The following is a 17714-nucleotide window of genomic DNA, read 5'->3' as shown; positions in this document are numbered from 1 at the left end:
CCTTGTAACAATGATGAAGGCATCCAATTAATAAGATAACAAGTCTTTAAGACAGTATCTGATCAAAACAGTTTGAACAGTTTCATCTCAAACAAAAGACACCGAGCAACCTCTATTAAATGCCTATTTTTTCACTTAGCAACACCATTTTGTTGGGGTGTGTCTGAGTAGGAAGATTGGTGTATCATACAACAAGTATTCATAAACTACGAGAAAGGACCAGAAAAGTATTCTGTGGAATTATCACTTCGTAAAACCTTGATAGTAACATTAAACTGATTCTGAATTTCAGCACCAAAGGCACAAAAAATAGAAATTGAACAATGCTTCATTAAATAAATCCAGATAACTCCAGAATAGTCATCAACAAAAATAACAAAATATCGAAATCCTAATTTGGACGTAATAGGACAAGGACCCCATACATCCAAATGAACCAAAGAAAAAGGGTGTGCAGACCGTTTATTGACTCTATAAGGATAGCTTACACAGTGACGCTTCCCAAACTGACACAACTCACAATCTAAACTGGAAATAGAACAGAAATGAGGATCAAGCTTCTGTAAACTCTGAAAAGATGGATGTCCTAGTTGATAAATGGATCTGACAGAGACTGAGGATACTTGAACATGCAACGGAAGTAGAATTGTCTTCAAACAGATAAAGCCCCCAACTCTACGACCTATACCAGTCATCTCTGTCGTAAAATAAAAAAATTTATGGAACATTTGTAAGCTTGAGTAAACTTACTCACAAATAAAAGGTTAAAAGGAAGATTGGGTAACAGAAGAACATATGATAACGATAAAGAAGAGTTAAGATGAATATTTCCAATGCCTTTGACTTTAACAACAGATCCATCAGCCAACGTGACAGTAGTAGAAGACTTTTGCAAAGAGGAAAATATACCTGACATGTCACATACTAGACATATGATCTTACGCACCTGAATCAATTAACCAGAGTTAAGAAGATGAAGAAAAACATGCAGTAGCATTACCTATCTGAACAAAAGTAGCAGTGGAAGATTGAGGAGACGGAGTCTAAAATTGAGTATTATACTATGCAAATTCTTCATCCATCATCTTGACCATTTTCCTTTAGATTGTCCAGGCTGATAAGACTCAGTAACTGTTGCTGAATTGGAAAACTGTTTCTTAGGAGGTTTGCCATGAAGTTTCCGGCAAAAGTGTTGGATGTCCTAGTTTACCACAATGGTTGCATGTAAGTGTTGCCTCTGAACCATTTGAAGTGTTGGAAGTACCAGAAGGTTTCCCCTTATCACTTCCACTACCAATATTAAGAACCCCACCGCGATTATTATTCTGAGACACGAGCAGAGCTCTCTGCTGGTGTAGGTGCAAGATCATGAGAATTCTCTCAAGATACTCATAAGACTCGAGATAAGGAATCTGCAAGAGAGTCCACTTTATTACCTTCAAGAATCATACTCTGGTCCAACTCCACCTAAGAAGCCCATAACTACGAATTGTTCCCACTAGTTCTACATCTTAACATCACCACTAATAGGAAGTAGAGATTCAACTCCTCATACGTCCTCTTGAAATCAGCAAAGTATTGAGTCAGATGTCGACCCTTCAATCAACCCTATAAAAATCCTGAGATAGCTCATAAAAACGAGAAATGTTGTTTTGTCCAGAATACAAAAAATTCAGATAATCCCACAACTCTCTCACAGTATCAATGTGAATAACAATACCAACGATAAAGTTATCCATTGAGTTCAACAGCTGGCCCAAAATAAGTGCATCAATAGTGTCCCACGTAGCATCCTTGGCAGGTTTCTCCTTTGTAAGATGATCCTGCTATTCACGACCAGTTAACACCAACTGTAGAATTTTCTTCTATTGTTGAAAATTGGAAGCTCTTGCAAGTTTCTTCTGCATAATTCTATGAGAGGATGAGGATATCACCTCAGTAACAACATTCTTTGGCTCAATGTCATCGATTACAGCAACAGGTAAAGAGAATTACCAGAGAACAAAGAATCAGAAAACAAATCACAATCGATTGATCTTATGTAACTAATCAATCCTAATAGAATAACAACTGAATCGTCAGACAAAAATCTACAAAAATACCAAATCAGGAAAAATTAGCCCAAATCGCAAAACCCTATTTTAGGCCAATCCAAGGTTACCTACGATTGGGGCTGTAGGGCTATGATGGAGCTAAAAATTAAATCGAGTGCTGCTAGGATGGTGGGGAAGAAAACCTCCAATGGGATTTTCAAACTAAGCTCTGAACAGAAAGATATGACCAAAATTGATTTTGGTTGAGTGCTAGAACCCTGACAGCTTTGATCGATTTTTCCACCTCTTGAATACTTCATGCCAAAAATCCAAACCAGCAACCACTAGCAATTACTTAGACCTAATCCTTCACACCATAAGATTGATTACAGCTAATCATTCCTTTATCCAAAAATCTAGCAAACTAGGGAATGAAACTACCCCCTCTAAAAGTCGTGGAGCCTAAGGAGGACCAATAACAACATGCGATGGAGAGAGGGATTGTTACTGATGGGAGAATAAAGAGCTTTGGCCGACTTCTTCTTGAGGATCGAGGCTCTGATACCATGTAAATTAAAAGAAAGAGAGAGTCCTACAATTTGTGCAAGGGGGTCCCAATTGATGGATTGGGCTGCCCATCTCTATTCATTACATAGAACTCCAATCAGCTATTACGAGTCCTATTACAAATAAGATATAAGTCCTATTAGGAATAGGAAGTTTAAAACATAATAGGAAACTAACATAAGCTTACTAACTCCTAATTAGACAACAGTCCTAGTTAAACTAGGACCATCCTAGTTGGACTAGGAAAAAACCAAGGGAGGAGCCTGCGGCTTGTGCAGGAGTCCTCCCCTTCTCATGATGGACTTCTAACAAAACCAATGGCCATAATAAGCCTTGGTTTGGGCTAGTAATGACCCAACCCAAGTGACTTAACTAAGGGCATGTTTGGGTTGGCCTTGTGCCACATCAGCTCTGCCCGGAAAACTCGACCTCAAGTTTCAATGAGTCAAGGAATAAACTGAGGACGATGAACATCGAACCACTGCACAAACAAAAACCCTGAAAGCTCACGATAAGTGGAGATGTAGTCCTCAAGGAATGGTCCTGTCTCCTCAAAGAACTTGGGTCAGATTAAATACTCCACGTGCTCAAATGCACAATCATCGAGTAAAAGATTCACCCAAGTTATTGTCTGTAACAACACCATTACCTTATTTATCTTCCACCACAAGTGCATCCGAGTCTACTTAATGCTGTCCTCTGTAACATCTATCGAAGGAACCTTACACAAAAACATTAAATGCCAACGGTGTCTTCATCTTCATCTTCTTCTTCTTCAATGTTATCGGTCTACTGCCCTCCAACCCCATTGCCAAAGGGAAGGGGCTCAACATATGTCATCTCCTGGTTTGCTACCAAGGCGGCCATGAGGGAATTCGTTGGTGGTCGTTGAGGGAAAAATTTGGCAAAATGGCCATACTTGCGGCAATCATAGCACTTCGTGTTACTATCACTACCCATAGGAGCCTTTCCTTTCTCTGCAACTGTAGGGATACATGTCAGCTGAACTTGAGGACTAGCGAAAGCAACACTGTTGAGGGTCTTGTTATATTCCCTGGCATGAGAACCAAATTTCCACACTGGTGGCTTCAATAATTCTTCAGCTCATAAAGCCATCTGGAAACAATACTAAAGATCATAAATATCGACATCAACCACACCCATCTCCTTCCAAATGTCTGGCCTCAGTCCCAATTTAAAGGGGATAGAAACTGGTCAACACCTTCAGTCAACACGGTGCTTGAAACAAGCACGTCGAACCGTTGCCTATACTCACAACAGTTAGGGTTCCTTGCTGCAATGAATTAAGCTTGTCAAATTGGCATGCTCTATACATAGTTGGTAGATACATGCCCTTGAGTTCCTCTTTCATCTTGAACCATGTGCTAGGGGAGGTCGGCCAACTGTAGCCTCTGTTCATAATGGTTACACCACTCCGAGCCAGTCCCACCAATGTGGTCTTTGCAAGCTTCATTTTCCTTAGCTCTGCCATCTCATGCCAATCAATATAGTCATCCGGATGCGCAAGCCAGTCAAAAGATACGTCAAGATCATGTTTGCCATTGTATTCCTTTAATTACAAGCACACCTTATGATTCTCATCGGGTTGATTATCAAAATAGACATGATTATGGTCCCAAAGGTACGTGCCGGTGTGGGGATCCTTTGGGGTCCTCTCTGCTGCACATTATTAGCTGTAGAATGTAAAGGTATCCATGAGGTCTTGAAATGCTACGAGTAAAATCCCCTTGCTGTTGTTCCACATTTACAACTCGTTGAGAGAGTTGTGTCATCATCTCCAACAAGTGATTGAGCTTCTCATTGTCTCTAAGAGGCTGGGAGACTTGTGAGTCATTGCCGGCCATAGCTAGGCTAGGCTTTGATACCAAATAATGTAGAACCAGTCCCCAACTAGTCAATTAGGAACTAAATCCACAGTAGCATCTTTCACAACCACAATAGTACCGCAACTACAATTTCCAGCAACCAGAAACAATAGTAACTTTTAACAGTCAATAAGCACACTAAGGGCCCTTTTTTGTTTCCAGAACATGTTTTTTCGTTTTTNATAGGAAGTAGAGATTCAACTCCTCATACGTCCTCTTGAAATCAGCAAAGTATTGAGTCAGATGTCGACCCTTCAATCAACCCTATAAAAATCCTGAGATAGCTCATAAAAACGAGAAATGTTGTTTTGTCCAGAATACAAAAAATTCAGATAATCCCACAACTCTCTCACAGTATCAATGTGAATAACAATACCAACGATAAAGTTATCCATTGAGTTCAACAGCTGGCCCAAAATAAGTGCATCAATAGTGTCCCACGTAGCATCCTTGGCAGGTTTCTCCTTTGTAAGATGATCCTGCTATTCACGACCAGTTAACACCAACTGTAGAATTTTCTTCTATTGTTGAAAATTGGAAGCTCCTGCAAGTTTCTTCTGCATAATTCTATGAGAGGATGAGGATATCACCTCAGTAACAACATTCTTTGGCTCAATGTCATCGATTACAGCAACAGGTAAAGAGAATTACCAGAGAACAAAGAATCAGAAAACAAATCACAATCGATTGATCTTATGTAACTAATCAATCCTAATAGAATAACAACTGAATCGTCAGACAAAAATCTACAAAAATACCAAATCAGGAAAAATTAGCCCAAATCGCAAAACCCTATTTTAGGCCAATCCAAGGTTACCTACGATTGGGGCTGTAGGGCTATGATGGAGCTAAAAATTAAATCGAGTGCTGCTAGGATGGTGGGGAAGAAAACCTCCAATGGGATTTTCAAACTAAGCTCTGAACAGAAAGATATGACCAAAATTGATTTTGGTTGAGTGCTAGAACCCTGACAGCTTTGATCGATTTTTCCACCTCTTGAATACTTCATGCCAAAAATCCAAACCAGCAACCACTAGCAATTACTTAGACCTAATCCTTCACACCATAAGATTGATTACAGCTAATCATTCCTTTATCCAAAAATCTAGCAAACTAGGGAATGAAACTACCCCCTCTAAAAGTCGTGGAGCCTAAGGAGGACCAATAACAACATGCGATGGAGAGAGGGATTGTTACTGATGGGAGAATAAAGAGCTTTGGCCGACTTCTTCTTGAGGATCGAGGCTCTGATACCATGTAAATTAAAAGAAAGAGAGAGTCCTACAATTTGTGCAAGGGGGTCCCAATTGATGGATTGGGCTGCCCATCTCTATTCATTACATAGAACTCCAATCAGCTATTACGAGTCCTATTACAAATAAGATATAAGTCCTATTAGGAATAGGAAGTTTAAAACATAATAGGAAACTAACATAAGCTTACTAACTCCTAATTAGACAACAGTCCTAGTTAAACTAGGACCATCCTAGTTGGACTAGGAAAAAACCAAGGGAGGAGCCTGCGGCTTGTGCAGGAGTCCTCCCCTTCTCATGATGGACTTCTAACAAAACCAATGGCCATAATAAGCCTTGGTTTGGGCTAGTAACGACCCAACCCAAGTGACTTAACTAAGGGCATGTTTGGGTTGGCCTTGTGCCACATCAGCTCTGCCCGGAAAACTCGACCTCAAGTTTCAATGAGTCAAGGAATAAACTGAGGACGATGAACATCGAACCACTGCACAAACAAAAACCCTGAAAGCTCACGATAAGTGGAGATGTAGTCCTCAAGGAATGGTCCTGTCTCCTCAAAGAACTTGGGTCAGATTAAATAGTCCACGTGCTCAAATGCACAATCATCGAGTAAAAGATTCACCCAAGTTATTGTCTGTAACAACACCATTACCTTATTTATCTTCCACCACAAGCATAGTTGTCACGGCGCCAAGGCGAACCAAGGCGGTGGAGGGTTGTCTAAGCGCTTAGGCGAGAAGGCGCCCGCCTTAAGGCGAACTAGGCGAACAAGTGTTATTTTTTATTTTTCCTATTTTCTAACATTATTTAGTAAGTTATATATACCTTGTATCATAAAAAATCAAGATTAAGCCACATCAAGTCATTAAAAATCAACATTTAGCCACATCAAATCATAAAAAATTAACATTAAGTCATATTAAGTTATAAAAAATCAATATTTAGAGAAATGCTCTTATTTTATAATAAGTTTGACTGGTCAAATGATTTTATTTTTACATGAGACTTTTTGTATTAGTTATAATATATAACCAGCTTTCTAACAAGTCTAAGATTACTTAAATCTGAGTTGCAATGACAAAGTTATGCTTCAGTCAAACTTATTTTTAAGTGCGCGAATACTGTTAAAATTGTCTGAATGAAAATAATTTTATGAATATCAAAATAAAATATTTTTTTACCGGACTTTTGGTTTTTAGCAATGTTTTAACATGATAGAATTTATAAAATTTTCATAATTGAGAAAAACCCTAGCATTTAAAAGTTGAAAATCGTTCCTATAACCAAAATCCAGTTTTTGTTCTTGGACTGGGGGGTTGACTTTTTTTCCTTTTGGAATTTGATTTTTAAACTATTTTTATTGGATTCAAATAGGGGGTATTTGCTTATTTATGAATAATATCTTAAGTAAATGAAATAACAAATATTAAAAACATTTACTTGAATGATATTTGGCATAAATAAGTGCCGAAACACAAAGCGATATGCAGTGCAACAAGGCGGCTGTTGCCTAGGCCCCAGGCAAACCGCCTGGACGCCAAGGCGTCGCCTAGGCGACGCCTTGGCGACGCCTTGACAACTATGACCACAAGTGCATCCGAGTCTACTTAATGCTGTCCTCTGTAACATCTATCGAAGGAACCTTACACAAAAACATTAAATGCCAACGGTGTCTTCATCTTCATCTTCTTCTTCTTCAATGTTATCGGTCTACTGCCCTCCAACCCCATTGCCAAAGGGAAGGGGCTCAACATATGTCATCTCCTGGTTTGCTACCAAGGCGGCCATGAGGGAATTCGTTGGTGGTCGTTGAGGGAAAAATTTGGCAAAATGGCCATACTTGCGGCAATCATAGCACTTCGTGTTACTATCACTACCCATAGGAGCCTTTCCTTTCTCTGCAACTGTAGGGATACATGTCAGCTGAACTTGAGGACTAGCGAAAGCAACACTGTTGAGGGTCTTGTTATATTCCCTGGCATGAGAACCAAATTTCCACACTGGTGGCTTCAATAATTCTTCAGCTCATAAAGCCATCTGGAAACAATACTAAAGATCATAAATATCGACATCAACCACACCCATCTCCTTCCAAATGTCTGGCCTCAGTCCCAATTTAAAGGGGATAGAAACTGGTCAACACCTTCAGTCAACACGGTGCTTGAAACAAGCACGTCGAACCGTTGCCTATACTCACAACAGTTAGGGTTCCTTGCTGCAATGAATTAAGCTTGTCAAATTGGCATGCTCTATACATAGTTGGTAGATACATGCCCTTGAGTTCCTCTTTCATCTTGAACCATGTGCTAGGGGAGGTCGGCCAACTGTAGCCTCTGTTCATAATGGTTACACCACTCCGAGCCAGTCCCACCAATGTGGTCTTTGCAAGCTTCATTTTCCTTAGCTCTGCCATCTCATGCCAATCAATATAGTCATCCGGATGCGCAAGCCAGTCAAAAGATACGTCAAGATCATGTTTGCCATTGTATTCCTTTAATTACAAGCACACCTTATGATTCTCATCGGGTTGATTATCAAAATAGACATGATTATGGTCCCAAAGGTACGTGCCGGTGTGGGGATCCTTTGGGGTCCTCTCTGCTGCACATTATTAGCTGTAGAATGTAAAGGTATCCATGAGGTCTTGAAATGCTACGAGTAAAATCCCCTTGCTGTTGTTCCACATTTACAACTCGTTGAGAGAGTTGTGTCATCATCTCCAACAAGTGATTGAGCTTCTCATTGTCTCTAAGAGGCTGGGAGACTTGTGAGTCATTGCCGGCCATAGCTAGGCTAGGCTTTGATACCAAATAATGTAGAACCAGTCCCCAACTAGTCAATTAGGAACTAAATCCACAGTAGCATCTTTCACAACCACAATAGTACCGCAACTACAATTTCCAGCAACCAGAAACAATAGTAACTTTTAACAGTCAATAAGCACACTAAGGGCCCTTTTTTGTTTCCAGAACATGTTTTTTCGTTTTTCTGTGTTCAGAAACGGAAAAACACTCCCAAAAACCGTTTGATTTTTCTGTTTCGTTTCACTTGTTTTTTGAAACAGAAATAGAAATTTATGCCTGTTTCTGTGTCTAGAAACAGGAATGGAGAAACAAGTCATACTTGTTTTTCTATTTCTAGAAACAAGTGGGAGGGACAAAAACTATGAAAAATCCGATACTTCACTCGACCGACCCCAACCCCAACTTATCGCTATCCAGATACAACGATTCCAACCTGGTTGTGTGACAGTGTGAAGCTCACAATTTCGGATTGCCTTTATCCTTCTTCAGCTCATTTCCATGAAGCATACTTGCAACTCCAACATCATGCCTTCACCCGTGAGTTGCATACCTACAACGCCGTGCCTTCACTCATGTCTTGAACTCGACTACACTGTTGAAAACATTTCAGGAAACAGAAAAATCAAACACCTTTTTGCAATTCCAAAAATTGTTTCTTAGCACAGAAACGAAAAAAACCGTTTCAGCTGTTTCTAGACACAGAAACAGCAGAAACAAAATCAAACGGGCCCTAAGGTATTGGACTTACTCAACCAAACTAATAACAGAACACCCACTCAACAGTAGCAACAACATGTATTAAATTCATAGTAACCCCATGGGCAGAATTGCCATTACAGCACTGTCCATAAATAGCAACTAATAAACTTCTAACAACAGCAGCCCATTGACTTCAGAGATAGGGTAGAAATTACAGCCGAGGAAAGGGGATACTGTCCTCCTCATCACTTCAGAGAATCAGTCTCAGATGACGGCTGGATTGCAAGGAATGACACTTGATCAAAATAGAAACTCAATCTCAGATTGAGAAACTTACACAGACCACATCACTTTCAGCCGATAGAAAGGCCGCCTGAAACCAGTATCGAAGTAGGAACTTCATAAGGTTGGAACACTCCCAGAATATGGCTTGAAATAATGTCCAGAACTTGAGTTGCAGGACCTGAGATTACAGCCATAGGATTCCCAGAACCCAGGAAGCCACAGGGGTGGTTGACCCGCCTCTACACCAGTGCTCTCAGAATATTGATGGAACAATCTTGTATGGATCACACTATAGCAGCAGCTGTGGAAATGGGGAACTTGATACCTCCACAAATTACTGGTTGCAGATTTAATGAACAAGAAGCTGAAAAGTAAATGAACTAGAAACAGAACAGCATAGTTGTCAAGGTGCCACCTAGACATGCAAGAGGTTTTCTTGGGGTCTAGGTGATTGTCGCCTCAGTGCACGCCGCCACAAAATGGTATTGAACCAGGCTTGGTACTTATTTATGTCAAATATCATTTAAGTAAATGATTTTATAGTTGTGATTTTATTACTTAAGATATTATTCATAAATAAGCAAACATCCCATATTTTAATCCGATAAAAAAGTCACCCCCCCCCCCCGGGTTCAAGAACAAAAACTGGATTTTTTTTGTTGTAAGGGTGATTTTCAACTTTCAAATGCAAGGGTGTTTCTCAAATCTGAAAATTCCATAAATCTTATTATCGATTTTGTTCTGACGTCCACAAGTTTATTTTCATTCAAGAGATTTTTAACCACTTTTGCGCACCTTAAAATAAGATAAGTTCGACCGAAACATAACTTTGTCAATACAACTCAGATTTAAGAAATCTTGGATTTGTTGAAAAGTTGGGTTTGTGATCTACCTAATACAAAAAATCTCATGTAAAATAAAATCATTTGGCCAGTAAAACTTATTAGAGAACAAGAACATTCTCTAAAGGTCGATATTGATGACTTGACATGACTTGATGTTGGTTTTTTATGATGATGTGACTTAATGTTGATTTTTGATGACTTGATGTGGCTTAATATTGATTTTTGATGACTTGATATAAAGTATATGTAGCATACTAAATAATGTTAGAAAATATGGGAAATAAAAAATAACGCTTGGGCCCCTTGGTCACCTAGGCGGGTGCCTTGTCACCTAAGCACTTAACCACCCCTCCACCGCCTCTTGTCGCCTTGCCAACAATGCTGAAAAGGAAAAATAAAGATGGGGAAAGGAAAAAGGGGGAGGGTCTCTCACAGACAGCCTCTCACCTTACCTGCCTCTCACAGGAACTGTCTTCACAGCAAAGAAAACATAGATTTCTCTTTTCTTTCAAACTCCAAATCAATGGGGATAGTCTTTTTTTCTTATGTTTATAAAATAAACCAATTACAATCAAAACTCTCCATGCTTGGGAGAGAGGACAGTAAAATAAACTACCTAAATTTCTATTACATTGATAAGAGATCTACATTCTAAAGAGGAAACTAAAAATAGAAACTACCTACTAACTTAAGTAGTTACAAAGTAATGAAAATAGCAGGTAGATAATGATGTTAAACAGCTTCTATTTTCCTTCCCATGCAAGCTGGCTCCATGGGGCCCACAAAGATCTTCCAAAATCCTCTCAAAGCAAAGAAATAACCACCCTAAAATTTCTCCACGCAACAGCTAGCTGGGACCCACACAAGGCTCCAACTATAGCCAATTATCTCCAAGCTATGGTCAGTATGGACCCCACCGGATCTGATAGATCATCCACGCAACTTGTCCCTGGGATCCACCATAACCATCAAAACTCCTCCAATATTTCTAATTGATGGCCATGTTTTAGGCAGAAATATAGTTGGTACAGCAGGTTGTAATATCATCAACACATAGGCCCATATTTGGGCCTGAACATGGTTCAAACCGATGACAAGAATAGGCCTTGGCTTGGGCTGGTAATATAACACAACCCATGTGACTTAACTAAGGGCCTGTTTGGGCTGGACTTGTGCTGCATCAAAGTAGTATTAATCTAAAAAAAAAAATTAAAACAATAAGAAGAAGAAAAAGGAAAGATAGAAGGTGCCTTTCTACTAACATACTAGGACAACTGAAGACATTTCAACACATGTGCACATGAACACGCACACACATACTAGCACACAAACACAATTTTATGGCATTCCAAGTTTCCAACTTCAGTAAATACAGAGATTATGATATATGACAATATGAGGCCCATATATTGACTTGGACTTCAAGAAGAAACCTAACAGTCAGCCACCTTTAACTTACTTGTCAATAGACTGCCAAATTAATAAACGAAATTACCAAAACCACAATTAAATAACTACTTAACAAAAGAAATTGAAGAAAACAAATTTACAATATTGACTCCACAGCCAGCAATGCAATCTTCCGTTTGTACTAACATGTGAAAGAACCCCATGGCTACTATTTCAGTAAGACTTTTGCTACCTTGGTTCTAGGTCACATCAGGTGATCAAGAACTTCATTGTCAGACAAGAATTCAACTGATGAGTATCTGGATCTTCCTTTTGTCATTTGTAAGGAAGTAGAGAGGAACCAGGGTCAATTGTTCATTGAAAGGATTCTCAAGTTCAGGTGGATGCTCCTCTTTCGTACAGAGGATCAGAGGTCAGCCTGACCCCACCCCTCCAACACTGTGCAAATCCTTATCTTATATCAACAAAATTTTCAAAAACATGACTACATTCCTTAACTGTTAGGTATTATATCATTTACTAAAAGAAAGAAAACCATCACCATCCCATGCAGTCAATGCTCGTCAACAATTTAACATTTTAAACTTTGCTAATCTAAAACTCTCAGACAAAATTCTCAGGAGTTAGTTATGTATAGAACAGATCTCAAGATAAATGAAAGGAATAAAGGAGAAATAAGCAATGCAATTTACAATTAAATAGGGTGGAGCCCTACTACTTTTGACTCCATTTGGCCTAAAAAAATGCTGAAATTGGCTGACAAAGTTAACCACCCAATTATAGCTTGGACTGAAATCAACTCACCTAATTCCATCCCAAACTTAATTTAAATAACTCACAAAATTTTTCTTCACCCAAGCTATAACAGATTTCACTTTAGTCAACACCATCCTCAGTAAACTCTGACAATTGTGGCCATTTCTTCTCTAATATGTGAAGATAGATACAGAATTTTCTTTACATACCTTCTCTGGGTTCAAGGGGGCTAGACATCCCTTGACCAGAGCTATCATATGAAGATGTCACACGTGCTGGGCGCTTTCTAACATAGTTCTCCTGAAGAGGTTTTGGTATTTGAAATGAAAATCGTGCCATAGTGACCCCTTCAGTGACATACTCAGGATGTTCAAGTAGATACCTGTACAACAGGAAACTTTAAGAAGCAGAAGGAGATGCAGAGTGTGCCATACACTCTTTCAACAGCATTAGTTTGGACTGTAAACTATAGTTTCACACTTCAATTCATGGAACGAATAAATGACGTGGGTGCCCTAGGGGGAAGGGAGTTGAATTGTCAGTGATGAAATGCATGGAGCAGACATACTTCTGGATCTCTATCATTGAGCGCAGTCTCTTGCCTGATGGAGCAACATAATAACTGGAAATACCAAAAATCCCAAGATCAAGATGACTTCAAATAACGAAAATATATTGAAAGCTAATATCTCAACATATAGTATATAACAGAAGTATCACTCTCAGTTGCCAAGTGGTATAACCTAAAATAAACATCTGGATCAAGCAAGATATTCATACAACATGAAAAGATAACATCCCATAAATAATATAAATTAAGCTTGCTATAAATCAGAATGCCCAGACAAGGTATGTAAGCACAGGAAGTTGTTCGCAGGACTATCTATTTACTGAAAGCATCTCAAGAATAACATATAATAAAAGCAGTATTTATGGTAACTACAACTCAACAACGAAAGTCTTTGGGAAAATTAACCCCCCCTTCCCCTGTACTTTGGCCTTATTACATCTGTACACCAATAGTTTCAGCAATTACGCCCCCCTCCATGTGCTTTAAAGATTCTAAAAAGTAGACCCAGTCCATTGGTGCCCATTAAGTTGGAGCTGTTAAGTGATGACTCACATATCCCCAAACACTTTGATGGCAAAATTGCCCTTGACTGTCTCTGCACTTCACACCACCACAGCCCATCATCCCAGCCCTTGCACATCACAGCACCCCCACCCCGGAATGGGAATGCACGCCATGTTCGGCCCAATGCTAGCAGATGACAGAATCGGCCATCCCCTCTGTAACTCCAATGATTGAACTGAACCAACGAATTTCCTTTCTCAAATGACACACACACACACACACACAGAATTGAATTTTGAATCTCTGAAAATCATATTTCTCTCTTAGAGCCGGAGGAGGTTCCTCTAGAACAAAATCCATGGTTTGCACTTGTAACTGTAAGTTTCTCCTTCATCTCCTTCTGTTGTCCTTTGCTTCGATCCTCGCCATTGATTCAGAGTGCTGTTATGGTCAACGGACCTTCAACTTCGATGTTCATCACAGGTTCTCTGATCCCATCTCACAAATTGTCCCACTCGACAACTTACCGGAGAAGGGAAGTTTTGATTACTATAGAGCATTGGCTCATGGCCATAGACTTTCCAACACTAGCAACGACAATCAGATTCTTACTTTTGCCGATGGAAATACAACCTATCTCTCGAGCTCCTTGGGGATTGTATGTCCCTGCCTTCTTAAATCTTAATCCCATTTTCTTCATTGGTTCTCCTGAGTTTCATACTTTCATTACAGAAAGAATTAATTAAGACAGTAAATACAGTCGTATTTCAGTGTGCATTACACTAGTGTTCCATTTCTCTTTCTTCCTTTGTGTGTGTACTGTGTGTAGCATTGGCTGCCACAATGAGCTCACAAACTTCCAAGCCTTCAAATCCCTCAAAACCTCCAAACTCTTCGACAACGACAGCATCATCACCTTCCAGATCCTCCTCTCTCTCTCTTCCCACCTCGCCATGATTGAACTCAAGCAGCGAATGCCCAAAACTCCCTCTCCAAACTCTCTGACCAAGACACCTACCAAATCACAGTCGAAGACCTTGAGAATATCAGCCAGACTCTCTCCGCTGATGGCAATGGAGTCTCAATGCTCTTCAATTGCCTCCATGATGCTTCCAATGATCCCAAACTTGCCATCAAAATGGAATCCGTACGCCTTCTAACCCTTCTCTGCTCCACCCACTCCAGTTACACTTCCACCCATATCACAGGGATCATTGCCCACATTGTAAGGAGGCTCAAAGACCCCGATTCTGGCGTTCGCAACTCTTGCCGAGATGCCCGTAGAGCATTATCGTCCCAATACCTGCGGGGTGATGCTGAGAATGGAAATTTTGGGTCGGTCATTAGCCCCCATCACTGCAACTCTGACCTCTCCCGTCTCACACCCTGATCCATGGGTCACGTAAATCCGTACAGGTGCTGTGGGTTTGGGAATTGTTGCTGCCATGGAGAAGTCCACTGCTGGCAGAGGTGGACATGGTAAAATTCTGGCTAGTCCTATTCCCATTTAGGGTTTGGGGTTATTTGGGTAGAAGAAGAACAAACAGTTAAAATGGTCCATCATCTTTTACTTAAAAGGGTAAACTGGTCTTTTGTGTTTCACAACTAACAGCATACTAACACCGTTAGACATAGGGAAGGGGGGCGTAATTGCTGAAACTACTGGTATACAAATGTAACAGATGTAATAAGGCCATAGTATAGGGGAGGGGGCGTAATTTACCCAAAGTATTTTTTTTTTTTTTTATCTCACCACCAGCTGCTCTACATAGATACTTAAAATCTTCTGGACTGTTCAAATAATTAAACATATACAAAACAAATGCTGCTGCTACATAACAAGATTTAGATTCACCTCAATATAGCCCCCTAGAGCATGTGTAAATTGTTTACCAATGAAGATGGTGATCATCATGATGGAGGTGCATAGTACTTATATAATCATAGCAACTGCCTCTTTGAAAACATAGTCTAACCAACGGGGGATGAGAGAGAACCTCTGCTGCAAATGGGTTTAATTTTCTTTGAACCCCTTAATTGATAACTTCTAACAGTCAACAGAAAATTAAATTTATTATCAGGAAACACAGTCCACAGAGAAAATTCTTCTAACTGAAAAACAAGGACAAGAGGGACACAAATGATTTTCAAACACCTAAGAAAAAAAACCCATATGAAGTCTTTCACTCATGAATCTCATGATATTCCCAAAGAATAACAAGATTGACAACTCCACACTCAATTCCAATAAGCAAACTCAAGTCTGCTGTAGGGCGGCAGCTGGTGCTCTCACATGCCAAGATCAAGGGTACCTGAGAATTAATGCCGCCTACCCCAAATCCAGAAAGGAATACAACCTGAGGGTTAACAAGGCAAAAACTCATCAGAGCCCACAAAAGCAATGACATGAAAATTAAATGTCATACTTTCCTCAAGAATGACAAGATCATGGCCGCCAAACAGCAAAGAAACCACCCACTAGAAACCTATTTGAACAAGTTAACAAAACTTAAACTAAAACAGCAAGAAAGAAAAGGGCTGTGGACTAAGAACCAATCTGGGCAATCCCTTGAACCACTGCTCCCTGCAATTTGCATCCACAGAAAAATCACTAATGAATTCTGACTTGATGCATTTGTACAAAGCTCATATGAGACATTACAATGTCTTGATGTATACATTTTTCTAATTTAACTGATGCAGCAAGTCCAGCCCAAACAGGCCCTTAGTTAAGTCACATGAGTTGGGATATTACATGCCCAATACGAGGCATTACAATGTATTTATGTATACATTTTTCTAATATAACTGACGCAGCAAGTCAAGCCCAAACAGGCCCATAGTTAAGTCACATGGGTTGGGTTATTACCAGAACAAACCAAGGCGTATTCTGGCTATCGTTTTGAACCATGTTCAGGCCCATATTTGGGCCTACGTGTTAATGATATTTCAGGCTGCTGGACCAACTCATTTCTGCCCAAAACATGGCCATTGATCAGCAATAATTAGAGCTTGTGTGGAAGAAGAAAATGTGGATGATCTATCAGATCTGGTGGAGCCCATACTGAACAAGGCTAGGAGATAATGCAGGGAATAGTTGCAGCCTTGTGTGGAGGTTAATCTGTGGAAGATTTGACAGATTTCATGTGCCCCAGCTAGCTGTTGTGTGGAGAGATTTTAGGGTGGTTATTTCTTTGCTTTGAGAGGATTTTGGAAGATCTTCGTGGGCACCATGGAGCCAGCCTGTGTGGGAAGGAAAATAGAAGCTGTTCAACGTCATCATCTACTTTCTATTTTGATTACTTTCCATTACTTTGTAACTACTTCAGTTAGTAGGTAGTTTCTATTTTTAGTTTCCTCTTTTTAGAAAGTAGATCTCTTATCAATGTAATAGAAATTTAGGTAGTTTCTTTTACTGTCCATTTCTCCCAAGCATGGAGAGTTTTGAGTGTACTTGGTTTATTTTATTTTATAAACATAAGAAAAGGGGACTATGCAGGGGGTAAGGCTGCTACATGGCCTCTCTTGTGAAGCAGGGGGTAAGACTGCGTAAATTTGCCCCTCCCAAACCCTACAGTAGCGGGAGCCTTATGCACAGGGTTGGTATTTTTAAGAAAAGGGGACTATCCCCATCGATTTGGAGTTTGAAAGAAAACAGAAAGCCATGTTTCCTTTTCTCTGAGAAGCAGCTCCTGTGAGAGGCAGGTACGGTGAGAGACCCTTCCCCCTTTTCCTATGCCTTTGTTCTCTATTTTTCCTTTTCAGTTTCTAGCTCATTAAATCTGCAACCAGTGATTTGTGGAGACGTATTGAGACCCCCGTTTCAACTGCTGCTGTTATAGTGTGATCCATACAAAATTGTTCCATCAATATTCAGAGAGTACTGGTGTTAGAGGATGGGTCCACCAACCCTGCGGCTCCTTGGGTTTTGGGTATCTTGTGTCTATAATTTCAGTGCAACTCAAGTTCTGGATATTATTTCAAGCTATATTCTGGGAGACGCAATCAAGGTAGGGTGTGGGAGTGTGAGCTCCTTCCTCCTTGACCCTTGTAAGTTCGGCCTGCGATCCTTTGTAGCATCTAACCTAAACACAACCACCA

The 17714-nt window shown here is 40.0% G+C and overlaps 1 protein-coding gene across 2 annotated transcripts in view; it reads right to left on the bottom strand.

Moving 5' to 3' along the window:
* The window catches only part of LOC122063657 (methyl-CpG-binding domain-containing protein 2-like), a 78728-nt gene that overhangs the window by 13824 nt on the left and 47190 nt on the right, over positions 1–17714 (bottom strand). Inside the window, exons 3-4 of one of the 2 annotated variants that reach the window (XM_042627353.1) lie at positions 13107–13160; positions 12748–12920 (exon numbers count right to left, since the gene is read on the bottom strand). In XM_042627353.1, the coding sequence (XP_042483287.1) occupies positions 12748–12920; positions 13107–13160 (227 nt within the window). The remainder of the gene's footprint in view (positions 1–12747; positions 12921–13106; positions 13161–17714) is intronic. The other variant, XM_042627354.1, reaches the window with a different exon arrangement.

The sequence above is a fragment of the Macadamia integrifolia genome, unplaced genomic scaffold, assembly GCF_013358625.1.
Source record: "Macadamia integrifolia cultivar HAES 741 unplaced genomic scaffold, SCU_Mint_v3 scaffold1409, whole genome shotgun sequence".
Taxonomy (NCBI): Eukaryota; Viridiplantae; Streptophyta; class Magnoliopsida; order Proteales; family Proteaceae; genus Macadamia; species Macadamia integrifolia.
Note: the sequence above shows the minus strand (reverse complement) of the source record. Positions and strands in the feature narration are given on the sequence as shown.